This window comes from Trichomonas vaginalis, chromosome IV (genome assembly GCF_026262505.1).
Source record: "Trichomonas vaginalis G3 chromosome IV, whole genome shotgun sequence".
Lineage (NCBI taxonomy): Eukaryota > Parabasalia > Trichomonadida > Trichomonadidae > Trichomonas > Trichomonas vaginalis.
In genome coordinates, this window is record NC_067206.1 from 34,343,836 (window position 1) to 34,358,063 (window position 14,228).

The window sequence follows — 14,228 nt, forward strand, 5'->3', positions numbered from 1 at the left end:
ATTAACTATTTATCTCAAATTTTTGAGAGAAAAATATATTCCGGCCAATTGTTTAAAAATTACATTGCTTTTGATAATTCAAGATTATATAGCTTCGAGTTCTTATTGTTCAATAAATACATGATAAAAATTTTGAAACAAGTGAGTTGCGTCATAAAGTTTTGAATTTTTTCTGACATTTGTCCATATGAATTCACAGCTATTTTGCTAACCATTTAGATATTAGAATTACAATAAATTAATTATATGTCTCATTAAGACAGTGATTGTAGTTCAATTTCAATTTTTGAATCGAAATTCAGATATGATTATAAGGCGATCATTTATTTTTGATCAATATTATATATTGGTGTTTCAAATTAATGTTTAATACTATTTGCATGGATTTTCAAAAGTTATTTGTAACTTCAGTCATTTAAAATTTATTAATTTCATTAACCATATATAGGAGGATGAAGTTAATGTGGATCTTATTTTTATCATGATTAAGATAGAAAGAATAATAAAAATGAATTTTTAGTTATATTCAAAGTTTATTCATACATTTATTATATTTATCCATATCTAGTGATAATACTCATATACTCTGCCATAGAACCTGCATTATACTTTCCTCTAAGATATTCATGTTGAACAGGACCCCCACTATTTTCAATTCTGCTAATTCTAGAGTCTGTTTTTTGAGAAGATGAACTGCTCTTCGATTGGGATGATCCTTGCTTAGAACTCATCTTTTAAAAATGAAATGAGTTCTATTTTTTGTCAAAAATTTTATTCCTAGTCAAAAATTTTGAATCAAATTGATTCACACTATAATGATTAAAATTTAAAATATTTGATCGATTGTTATTAAAACTATAACTTCAAGATAAAATTAATCTAATGAATTCCTCTTCAAAATTTTGAAATTTTGAGGGTATTCAATTTTTCTTTAAATTTCCTTTCTCCTTAATCATTCAATTTGATTTGCGATTGTTTTGTTCATCTTAATAAATACGGTGCTGTTATCAATCTTTTAGCTTTTAGCTTTGAGCCTTTACTTTTTTTTTGAAATAAGAATTCATTAGATTAATTTTATCTTGAAGTTATAGTTTTAATAACAATCGATCAAATATTTTAAATTTTAATCATTATAGTGTGAATCAATTTGATTCAAAATTTTTGACTAGGAATAAAATTTTTGACAAAAAATAGAACTCATTTCATTTTTAAAAGATGAGTTCTAAGCAAGGATCATCCCAATCGAAGAGCAGTTCATCTTCTCAAAAAACAGACTCTAGAATTAGCAGAATTGAAAATAGTGGGGGTCCTGTTCAACATGAATATCTTCGAGGAAGGTATAATGCAGGTTCTATGGCAGAGTATATGAGTATTATCACTAGATATGGATAAATATAATAAATGTATGAATAAACTTTGAATATAACTAAAAATTCATTTTTATTATTCTTTCTATCTTAATCATGATAAAAATAAGATCCACATTAACTTCATCCTCCTATATATGGTTAATGAAATTAATAAATTTTAAATGACTGAAGTTACAAATAACTTTTGAAAATCCATGCAAATAGTATTAAACATTAATTTGAAACACCAATATATAATATTGATCAAAAATAAATGATCGCCTTATAATCATATCTGAATTTCGATTCAAAAATTGAAATTGAACTACAATCACTGTCTTAATGAGACATATAATTAATTTATTGTAATTCTAATATCTAAATGGTTAGCAAAATAGCTGTGAATTCATATGGACAAATGTCAGAAAAAATTCAAAACTTTATGACGCAACTCACTTGTTTCAAAATTTTTATCATGTATTTATTGAACAATAAGAACTCGAAGCTATATAATCTTGAATTATCAAAAGCAATGTAATTTTTAAACAATTGGCCGGAATATATTTTTCTCTCAAAAATTTGAGATAAATAGTTAATTAAAAAAATACACTTCATTTTTATACATCAATAGAGGATGAAGTGGCTTTGGACTAATAATGTTCAGTTAGCTTTCGGTGCTAATGCTGTTCAAGAGCATCTCAAGGATTTCGTCCCAAGAAAATCACGCGTTTTATGCACATTTGGCGGCGGATCAATTGATAAGAATGGTGCTCGTTCAGTGTTGTTAAAGCATTAGCCGATCTTGAATGCGAAGTCAAATGGCAAGGAGGCATTCAGCCAAACCCAGAATACAAAACGTGTTTGGAAATTATCAAAGTTGTTCGTGAATACAAACCTGACTTACTCCTTGCCGTTGGAGGTGGCTCAGTTCTTGATGCAACCAAGTTCATTTCAGCTGCTGCATCTCTTGATCCATCAGTTGATGCTTGGGATATCATCTCAAAAGGTGCTTTCCCTGAGAAGGCGATTCCAGTTGGTTCAATCATTACTCTTCCAGCAACTGGTTCTGAATGGAACAATACATTTGTTATCTCAAGAGAAGATAGGAAAGAAAAGAATTACGGAGGTGCTCAAATCACATATCCGAAGTTCTCAATCATTGATCCAAGATACACGATGACATTACCACAGAGACAAATCAGAAATGGTTTGTTCGATGCGATGATTCATTGCACAGATCAAGTTATTACAGGCGATAAATGCCCAATGGCAGACAATTTCTTCTTTTCTGTCATGAAAGAACTTGTTGACATTAGCACTGGTTTATTGCAACCTGATGCTTCATTAGAACTTCATGAGAGATTGATTGTTGCTTCAGAATTCGCACAGAACCAAATATTCGCTTATGGAAAGACACCATATTGGGAAGTTCACCTTACAGCACAGCCATTGACTCCAATGTACGGTATTGATCATGCTGCCACACTTGCAATTGTTGCACCAGTCCTTTACGAAAGGCTTAAGGAATCAAGAAAAGAGACAATGGCAGAAGCAGCTGAGTACGTTTTTGGTGTTCATGAAGGAACTGTTGATCAAAAGGCCGACAAGTTCATCGAAGGAATCCGCAATTTTGCTATTAAACTTGGCATGCCATTGAAGGTTTCAGACTTCCCTAACGCTTCAAAGATTCAAGAAGGAGATGTTAAATTCCTTGTTGAAAGAGCTTTAGAATTAGGAAGAGGTCAACAATATGGATACAACAACGAATTGAATGCAAAAGTTGTTGAAGAGATTCTTTCTAAAGTTGTTCAATAAAAAAACAACTTAAAATGAAATAAAATCATCATTTTAGAATTTTAATATTTTTTTAAACATTACATTCCATGCAGAATGTTTTATTCTTTCTATTTTCAAACTTGAAATTCCTATAAAAGCTTCTTAGTTCATACATAGCTCCAAAAATAGCGCACAGTGCATTTGATGTATTTCCAACTATATGAATGCAAATACTGTTGAATTGATTCCTATCAAAGTAGGTAAATAAAATCCCCATATAAATATGCAAACTAATGAAATATATGTAAAAGATAATCACTGAATAGAATTTTATTCATAATTTCTCAATGAATTCCGCTTTATTAATGAACGAAATAAATATAGCTCTTCTATTTACAGTACAAGCAATCTGTGTTAATGTTAGATAAGTTTGTTACAATTATCCATTAAAAATTGTTTCAATCACGATTTGATAAAATTTTTTTTGAAATATCGAATCTAAATATTTCAACAGTTAAATGCTGTGAAAGATTTTAAAACAACACAAAGTCTGCCATTTGGCTCACTTCTGACCTTGTTGCTTTTCGATGAAGTAAACAAAAAATGAATAGATAATAGACGATATAGACCAATAAATATAATCGGTTTTCATTGAATTATTTTCAGAGGTAGGTATGAATTCACATGACTAATTCTGATAAAAATGAAAATCCCATTATATTATACGAAATTATTAAATATCTCTTAAATATTTTTCAATAGATTCATGATTCAAAACTTTGAAATAAGAAAAACACTTCATTTTTGTGAATGTCAGCTCGCCCAGCAGTCGGATGGGAATCACATTTTATTGCAACCAAGGCATATATTCAATTTGCATTGAGCATTAGCGATAAGTCATTTATGCCAAAACTACTCAACAAGATAGACAAAACAGTTGCCGCTCTTCATTATGGTACAGATGGAAAACAAATATTTAGGACTCATGGCTCTACACCAATATATAAACTCCCTGATAACGTCACTGATCTTGGACAATTAAATGAAATTATGTATCAGAAGTATACTCGTCCATTAGACCACGCATTAGCCTCTATTGGGACAAATAAAGATACTATTGTTCTTAATATTAACCATCTTGCAGCAGATGGAGGATATCTTCATAATTTATTTGAATTTTTAAAGACAGATGAAGATATCAACTACATCCCTAGTATTATTCCAACAGAAAAAGTATTTGAAAAAGAAATTAATGAATATAATGGATCTCTTCCATTGTTCCCAGTTGCAGATCCATCGTTAACTCGTGCTATTCCTCAAGATCAGTTAAATTACCATACAGCATACGGAATGTTTACTAATAACATATCAATTGATGCAAAAACATTGATGACCTCTAAAATTAACGGAAAGATCAAAAATTTGACAGAATATTATTGGGCAAGTGTCATTTTATCTGTATCAGCATTCAACAACAAGCTTGAAAACACCGGAATTCCAACATGCATTAATTTAAGACAATACTTAAATAAATCAGATTTCAACATTGGAAATTGTTTCTCTCACGTCATTGTTTCGACACACGTTACAAAAGATGATGATGTTAAAACATTGATGGATAATCTCCGTCAAGATTTCAATAACAAATACAAGTTAAGAACTCCAATTGGAGAATTGAAATCACTAAAACAAGGCTCGCTTTTCCAAGCTAGTGTTAAAGGATTAGTTCCAGATATTTCACTCAATGGAACATTTAAGATGGAAAAACCATTCAAAGACATGCGAAAAAAAACATTAAAAAAATTATTGTTTGTGTATATTTCAATATTCAACCATTCAAATTTTTTTGGACCTTTTTTTCTATCAAATCATAATCCCAAAACAATTTGAAGGGTGTGATATAGCGAATATACCTCAAATTTTTCTGAGGCAAAGCTCAGAAAAATTTGAGGTATATTGTTTATATTCAAGAATTTGAAAGTATATCTAAATTTTCTTTACTCGATGATTCAAATCGATTTGTTTGTTGAAAGATATGACGAACTTTTTTTTATCTTTCTTTGTAATATTTCATAGGATTGAAAATGAAACTTGCTTTTGATCTTCTTAGATAATATTATCCATATTGGCGATTCTGCCTTTAATGGTTTTGAATCAGATGTATTGAAATTTTGAATAGACGTGGTTGTCTGATTAATTCAAAAAATAAATAAAAAATAAATAAAATTATCATTCAATCGCCAATATGGATAATATTATCTAAGAAGATCAAAAGCAAGTTTCATTTTCAATCCTATGAAATATTACAAAGAAAGATAAAAAAAAGTTCGTCATATCTTTCAACAAACAAATCGATTTGAATCATCGAGTAAAGAAAATTTAGATATACTTTCAAATTCTTGAATATAAACAATATACCTCAAATTTTTCTGAGCTTTGCCTCAGAAAAATTTGAGGTATATTCGCTATATCACACCCTTCAAATTGTTTTGGGATTATGATTTGATAGAAAAAAAGGTCCAAAAAAATTTGAATGGTTGAATATTGAAATATACACAAACAATAATTTTTTAATGTTTTTTTTATTCAATAAATTCAGTGAATAGCAATATAAACAAATGATTTAAAACGGTTTTCATCATTTAATTTTTGTTGTATTTCACAAATATAAAGTTTGTCAGATCTGACACGCACCATAAGGAAATTTGATAATAATTCAAAATCATCATTATTTAATATGTTCGCCTTGGCTATCCTTGCATCATCAAGAGCCTCACGCGTCTTAAAGGTTGGACGGCAACCATCCAGCCGCTGGCCAATTAGACCATATCCATTTCCATTAAAGTATTCATCAAACGATGAAGAGACCAACATGATTAGTCCAGACTTCTTAAAACATTTAGTAGATGCCGCTGAGAAAGAACTTAGTCGACCGTTCTATCCAAGATACTTCCCCAGAAACGCTGAAGAATCAACAATTGACCCTGACAATTTCCCACCATTAGTTGGTATAGCAGTCGATATTGTTGGTGGGATTATCATTGACAAACTAATCGATAGACTTCACAGGAACAGTGCCAATGCAGAAGAGGCGTTAGATATTGATTATGACAACATCCCATGGGGTCCAATTATTAAAGGAGCCGGCAAGATCATTGGTAAGGCTGGATTAGAAGAATTAGTTAAATGGGCTGCTGGTAAGATTCTTCCAAACAATTCAGTATCCGATTCAATGTATCAACCATATCGCTTATATCTCAATGCAGAAGAGGAGTCAGATATCGATTATGACAACATCCCATGGGGTCCAATTATTAAAGGAGCCGGCAAGATCATTGGCGAGGCTGGATTAAAAGAACTGGTTAAATGGGCTGCTGGTAAGATTCTTCCAAACGATTCAGTATCCAATTCTTTTACTCCATATTTTCCAAGAAGACCATTATGGAAGGACTACTAAAATAAAAAATCTTTTGATTTTTTAGTCATTTGAATTTTTTAAGAGCACAAATACATCCACATACATCTGACTTTAAAGTTAACAGTTTAATAGTCAAATTTAAACTCGTTACAACACATAATAAAACTCTGCTAATATAGATGGAATATATGACATATAGATAGCTTCATATTAAAAAAAAATAGAAGATTACAAATACAATTATTTAACAAAACTTGAATAGAACCAACATGTTCTTTCATAGCCTCAAAGTCTAAGTCTCCACATGCATACATTCTCAATTTTGGGAGAGCTCTCAATTTATGAGATAGTTTAAGTGCTTCTTTCTCGAAATATAAAAAGCATAAGAGAAAATATCATATAGCAATATGACCACATATGGATTCATATATACAATTAGTATATTTATACTGAATGAAAACAAACATATCTCCTTGGAACAATGAATTTTAAAACCTACAAAATTAATACTGCTTTTGAACCAAAAACATTCAGCCTAAATCGATGTTTTCCTATTTAGATATTAAAATAATTAATTCTCTAACATTTCACATGGCATATTTAAAATAATTAAATCATCATTTGGATTTCTTTTTGTAAACTCTTTTTGAAGTTCATCTGATGATCTCTAAGCATGTCAAATACTTCGCCGATCTTCATATTAGGAGAAATGTTTTGAAGACCATAATGGAATGACGAAAGCAATGTTTTAGCTTCATTATCACTGATATCACCAGATGGATGACGGAGCTTTCCAAACAATGTGTTTTGATTGCCATTGACAATTGAATAACCAATGAAACAAAGAATTGATGCATTAGAGCCATCAATAGTTCCTAAATCAATTCGCATGTCTTTGAATGGTTTTTCCATCTTAAATGTTCCATTGAGTGAAATATCTGGAACTAATCCTTTAACACTAGCTTGGAAAAGCGAGCCTTGTTTTAGTGATTTCAATTCTCCAATTGGAGTTCTTAACTTGTATTTGTTATTGAAATCTTGACGGAGATTATCCATCAATGTTTTAACATCATCATCTTTTGTAACGTGTGTCGAAACAATGACGTGAGAGAAACAATTTCCAATGTTGAAATCTGATTTATTTAAGTATTGTCTTAAATTAATGCATGTTGGAATTCCGGTGTTTTCAAGCTTGTTGTTGAATGCTGATACAGATAAAATGACACTTGCCCAATAATATTCTGTCAAATTTTTGATCTTTCCGTTAATTTTAGAGGTCATCAATGTTTTTGCATCAATTGATATGTTATTAGTAAACATTCCGTATGCTGTATGGTAATTTAACTGATCTTGAGGAATAGCACGAGTTAACGATGGATCTGCAACTGGGAACAATGGAAGAGATCCATTATATTCATTAATTTCTTTTTCAAATACTTTTTCTGTTGGAATAATACTAGGGATGTAGTTGATATCTTCATCTGTCTTTAAAAATTCAAATAAATTATGAAGATATCCTCCATCTGCTGCAAGATGGTTAATATTAAGAACAATAGTATCTTTATTTGTCCCAATAGAGGCTAATGCGTGGTCTAATGGACGAGTATACTTCTGATACATAATTTCATTTAATTGTCCAAGATCAGTGACGTTATCAGGGAGTTTATATATTGGTGTAGAGCCATGAGTCCTAAATATTTGTTTTCCATCTGTACCATAATGAAGAGCGGCAACTGTTTTGTCTATCTTGTTGAGTAGTTTTGGCATAAATGACTTATCGCTAATGCTCAATGCAAATTGAATATATGCCTTGGTTGCAATAAAATGTGATTCCCATCCGACTGCTGGGCGAGCTGACATTCACAAAAATGAAGTGTTTTTCTTATTTCAAAGTTTTGAATCATGAATCTATTGAAAAATATTTAAGAGATATTTAATAATTTCGTATAATATAATGGGATTTTCATTTTTATCAGAATTAGTCATGTGAATTCATACCTACCTCTGAAAATAATTCAATGAAAACCGATTATATTTATTGGTCTATATCGTCTATTATCTATTCATTTTTTGTTTACTTCATCGAAAAGCAACAAGGTCAGAAGTGAGCCAAATGGCAGACTTTGTGTTGTTTTAAAATCTTTCACAGCATTTAACTGTTGAAATATTTAGATTCGATATTTCAAAAAAAATTTTATCAAATCGTGATTGAAACAATTTTTAATGGATAATTGTAACAAACTTATCTAACATTAACACAGATTGCTTGTACTGTAAATAGAAGAGCTATATTTATTTCGTTCATTAATAAAGCGGAATTCATTGAGAAATTATGAATAAAATTCTATTCAGTGATTATCTTTTACATATATTTCATTAGTTTGCATATTTATATGGGGATTTTATTTACCTACTTTGATAGGAATCAATTCAACAGTATTTGCATTCATATAGTTGGAAATACATCAAATGCACTGTGCGCTATTTTTGGAGCTATGTATGAACTAAGAAGCTTTTATAGGAATTTCAAGTTTGAAAATAGAAAGAATAAAACATTCTGCATGGAATGTAATGTTTAAAAAAATATTAAAATTCTAAAATGATGATTTTATTTCATTTTAAGTTGTTTTTTTATTGAACAACTTTAGAAAGAATCTCTTCAACAACTTTTGCATTCAATTCGTTGTTGTATCCATATTGTTGACCTCTTCCTAATTCTAAAGCTCTTTCAACAAGGAATTTAACATCTCCTTCTTGAATCTTTGAAGCGTTAGGGAAGTCTGAAACCTTCAATGGCATGCCAAGTTTAATAGCAAAATTGCGGATTCCTTCGATGAACTTGTCGGCCTTTTGATCAACAGTTCCTTCATGAACACCAAAAACGTACTCAGCTGCTTCTGCCATTGTCTCTTTTCTTGATTCCTTAAGCCTTTCGTAAAGGACTGGTGCAACAATTGCAAGTGTGGCAGCATGATCAATACCGTACATTGGAGTCAATGGCTGTGCTGTAAGGTGAACTTCCCAATATGGTGTCTTTCCATAAGCGAATATTTGGTTCTGTGCGAATTCTGAAGCAACAATCAATCTCTCATGAAGTTCTAATGAAGCATCAGGTTGCAATAAACCAGTGCTAATGTCAACAAGTTCTTTCATGACAGAAAAGAAGAAATTGTCTGCCATTGGGCATTTATCGCCTGTAATAACTTGATCTGTGCAATGAATCATCGCATCGAACAAACCATTTCTGATTTGTCTCTGTGGTAATGTCATCGTGTATCTTGGATCAATGATTGAGAACTTCGGATATGTGATTTGAGCACCTCCGTAATTCTTTTCTTTCCTATCTTCTCTTGAGATAACAAATGTATTGTTCCATTCAGAACCAGTTGCTGGAAGAGTAATGATTGAACCAACTGGAATCGCCTTCTCAGGGAAAGCACCTTTTGAGATGATATCCCAAGCATCAACTGATGGATCAAGAGATGCAGCAGCTGAAATGAACTTGGTTGCATCAAGAACTGAGCCACCTCCAACGGCAAGGAGTAAGTCAGGTTTGTATTCACGAACAACTTTGATAATTTCCAAACACGTTTTGTATTCTGGGTTTGGCTGAATGCCTCCTTGCCATTTGACTTCGCATTCAAGATCGGCTAATGCTTTAACAACACTGAACGAGCACCATTCTTATCAATTGATCCGCCGCCAAATGTGCATAAAACGCGTGATTTTCTTGGGACGAAATCCTTGAGATGCTCTTGAACAGCATTAGCACCGAAAGCTAACTGAACATTATTAGTCCAAAGCCACTTCATCCTCTATTGATGTATAAAAATGAAGTGTATTTTTTTAATTAACTATTTATCTCAAATTTTTGAGAGAAAAATATATTCCGGCCAATTGTTTAAAAATTACATTGCTTTTGATAATTCAAGATTATATAGCTTCGAGTTCTTATTGTTCAATAAATACATGATAAAAATTTTGAAACAAGTGAGTTGCGTCATAAAGTTTTGAATTTTTTCTGACATTTGTCCATATGAATTCACAGCTATTTTGCTAACCATTTAGATATTAGAATTACAATAAATTAATTATATGTCTCATTAAGACAGTGATTGTAGTTCAATTTCAATTTTTGAATCGAAATTCAGATATGATTATAAGGCGATCATTTATTTTTGATCAATATTATATATTGGTGTTTCAAATTAATGTTTAATACTATTTGCATGGATTTTCAAAAGTTATTTGTAACTTCAGTCATTTAAAATTTATTAATTTCATTAACCATATATAGGAGGATGAAGTTAATGTGGATCTTATTTTTATCATGATTAAGATAGAAAGAATAATAAAAATGAATTTTTAGTTATATTCAAAGTTTATTCATACATTTATTATATTTATCCATATCTAGTGATAATACTCATATACTCTGCCATAGAACCTGCATTATACCTTCCTCTAAGATATTCATGTTGAGCAGGACCCCCACTATTTTCAATTCTGCTAATTCTAGAGTCTGTTTTTTGAGAAGATGAACTGCTCTTCGATTGGGATGATCCTTGCTTAGAACTCATCTTTTAAAAATGAAATGAGTTCTATTTTTTGTCAAAAATTTTATTCCTAGTCAAAAATTTTGAATCAAATTGATTCACACTATAATGATTAAAATTTAAAATATTTGATCGATTGTTATTAAAACTATAACTTCAAGATAAAATTAATCTAATGAATTCCTCTTCAAAATTTTGAAATTTTGAGGGTATTCAATTTTTCTTTAAATTTCCTTTCTCCTTAATCATTCAATTTGATTTGCGATTGTTTTGTTCATCTTAATAAATACGGTGCTGTTATCAATCTTTTAGCTTTTAGCTTTGAGCCTTTACTTTTTTTTTGAAATAAGAATTCATTAGATTAATTTTATCTTGAAGTTATAGTTTTAATAACAATCGATCAAATATTTTAAATTTTAATCATTATAGTGTGAATCAATTTGATTCAAAATTTTTGACTAGGAATAAAATTTTTGACAAAAAATAGAACTCATTTCATTTTTAAAAGATGAGTTCTAAGCAAGGATCATCCCAATCGAAGAGCAGTTCATCTTCTCAAAAAACAGACTCTAGAATTAGCAGAATTGAAAATAGTGGGGGTCCTGTTCAACATGAATATCTTCGAGGAAGGTATAATGCAGGTTCTATGGCAGAGTATATGAGTATTATCACTAGATATGGATAAATATAATAAATGTATGAATAAACTTTGAATATAACTAAAAATTCATTTTTATTATTCTTTCTATCTTAATCATGATAAAAATAAGATCCACATTAACTTCATCCTCCTATATATGGTTAATGAAATTAATAAATTTTAAATGACTGAAGTTACAAATAACTTTTGAAAATCCATGCAAATAGTATTAAACATTAATTTGAAACACCAATATATAATATTGATCAAAAATAAATGATCGCCTTATAATCATATCTGAATTTCGATTCAAAAATTGAAATTGAACTACAATCACTGTCTTAATGAGACATATAATTAATTTATTGTAATTCTAATATCTAAATGGTTAGCAAAATAGCTGTGAATTCATATGGACAAATGTCAGAAAAAATTCAAAACTTTATGACGCAACTCACTTGTTTCAAAATTTTTATCATGTATTTATTGAACAATAAGAACTCGAAGCTATATAATCTTGAATTATCAAAAGCAATGTAATTTTTAAACAATTGGCCGGAATATATTTTTCTCTCAAAAATTTGAGATAAATAGTTAATTAAAAAAATACACTTCATTTTTATACATCAATAGAGGATGAAGTGGCTTTGGACTAATAATGTTCAGTTAGCTTTCGGTGCTAATGCTGTTCAAGAGCATCTCAAGGATTTCGTCCCAAGAAAATCACGCGTTTTATGCACATTTGGCGGCGGATCAATTGATAAGAATGGTGCTCGTTCAGTGTTGTTAAAGCATTAGCCGATCTTGAATGCGAAGTCAAATGGCAAGGAGGCATTCAGCCAAACCCAGAATACAAAACGTGTTTGGAAATTATCAAAGTTGTTCGTGAATACAAACCTGACTTACTCCTTGCCGTTGGAGGTGGCTCAGTTCTTGATGCAACCAAGTTCATTTCAGCTGCTGCATCTCTTGATCCATCAGTTGATGCTTGGGATATCATCTCAAAAGGTGCTTTCCCTGAGAAGGCGATTCCAGTTGGTTCAATCATTACTCTTCCAGCAACTGGTTCTGAATGGAACAATACATTTGTTATCTCAAGAGAAGATAGGAAAGAAAAGAATTACGGAGGTGCTCAAATCACATATCCGAAGTTCTCAATCATTGATCCAAGATACACGATGACATTACCACAGAGACAAATCAGAAATGGTTTGTTCGATGCGATGATTCATTGCACAGATCAAGTTATTACAGGCGATAAATGCCCAATGGCAGACAATTTCTTCTTTTCTGTCATGAAAGAACTTGTTGACATTAGCACTGGTTTATTGCAACCTGATGCTTCATTAGAACTTCATGAGAGATTGATTGTTGCTTCAGAATTCGCACAGAACCAAATATTCGCTTATGGAAAGACACCATATTGGGAAGTTCACCTTACAGCACAGCCATTGACTCCAATGTACGGTATTGATCATGCTGCCACACTTGCAATTGTTGCACCAGTCCTTTACGAAAGGCTTAAGGAATCAAGAAAAGAGACAATGGCAGAAGCAGCTGAGTACGTTTTTGGTGTTCATGAAGGAACTGTTGATCAAAAGGCCGACAAGTTCATCGAAGGAATCCGCAATTTTGCTATTAAACTTGGCATGCCATTGAAGGTTTCAGACTTCCCTAACGCTTCAAAGATTCAAGAAGGAGATGTTAAATTCCTTGTTGAAAGAGCTTTAGAATTAGGAAGAGGTCAACAATATGGATACAACAACGAATTGAATGCAAAAGTTGTTGAAGAGATTCTTTCTAAAGTTGTTCAATAAAAAAACAACTTAAAATGAAATAAAATCATCATTTTAGAATTTTAATATTTTTTTAAACATTACATTCCATGCAGAATGTTTTATTCTTTCTATTTTCAAACTTGAAATTCCTATAAAAGCTTCTTAGTTCATACATAGCTCCAAAAATAGCGCACAGTGCATTTGATGTATTTCCAACTATATGAATGCAAATACTGTTGAATTGATTCCTATCAAAGTAGGTAAATAAAATCCCCATATAAATATGCAAACTAATGAAATATATGTAAAAGATAATCACTGAATAGAATTTTATTCATAATTTCTCAATGAATTCCGCTTTATTAATGAACGAAATAAATATAGCTCTTCTATTTACAGTACAAGCAATCTGTGTTAATGTTAGATAAGTTTATTACAATTATCCATTAAAAATTGTTTCAATCACGATTTGATAAAATTTTTTTTGAAATATCGAATCTAAATATTTCAACAGTTAAATGCTGTGAAAGATTTTAAAACAACACAAAGTCTGCCATTTGGCTCACTTCTGACCTTGTTGCTTTTCGATGAAGTAAACAAAAAATGAATAGATAATAGACGATATAGACCAATAAATATAATCGGTTTTCATTGAATTATTTTCAGAGGTAGGTATGAATTCACATGACTAATTCTGATAAAAATGAAAAT

At 30.7% G+C, this 14,228-nt stretch overlaps 2 protein-coding genes across 2 annotated transcripts; one reads left to right on the forward strand and one right to left on the reverse strand.

Moving 5' to 3' along the window:
* Positions 1-3,935: 3,935 nt before the first annotated feature.
* TVAGG3_0219990 (uncharacterized protein) lies at positions 3,936-4,861 on the forward strand (the record flags this gene model as incomplete). The annotated part of the gene is made up of 1 exon (XM_051226932.1): positions 3,936-4,861. A coding segment is annotated over one exon (926 nt), but the record flags the coding sequence as incomplete, so codon positions are not given.
* Positions 4,862-7,888: 3,027 nt separating this feature from the next.
* On the reverse strand, positions 7,889-8,403 carry TVAGG3_0220000 (uncharacterized protein; the record flags this gene model as incomplete). The annotated part of the gene is made up of 1 exon (XM_001302789.1): positions 7,889-8,403. A coding segment is annotated over one exon (515 nt), but the record flags the coding sequence as incomplete, so codon positions are not given.
* Between the last annotated feature and the right edge of the window lie 5,825 nt (positions 8,404-14,228).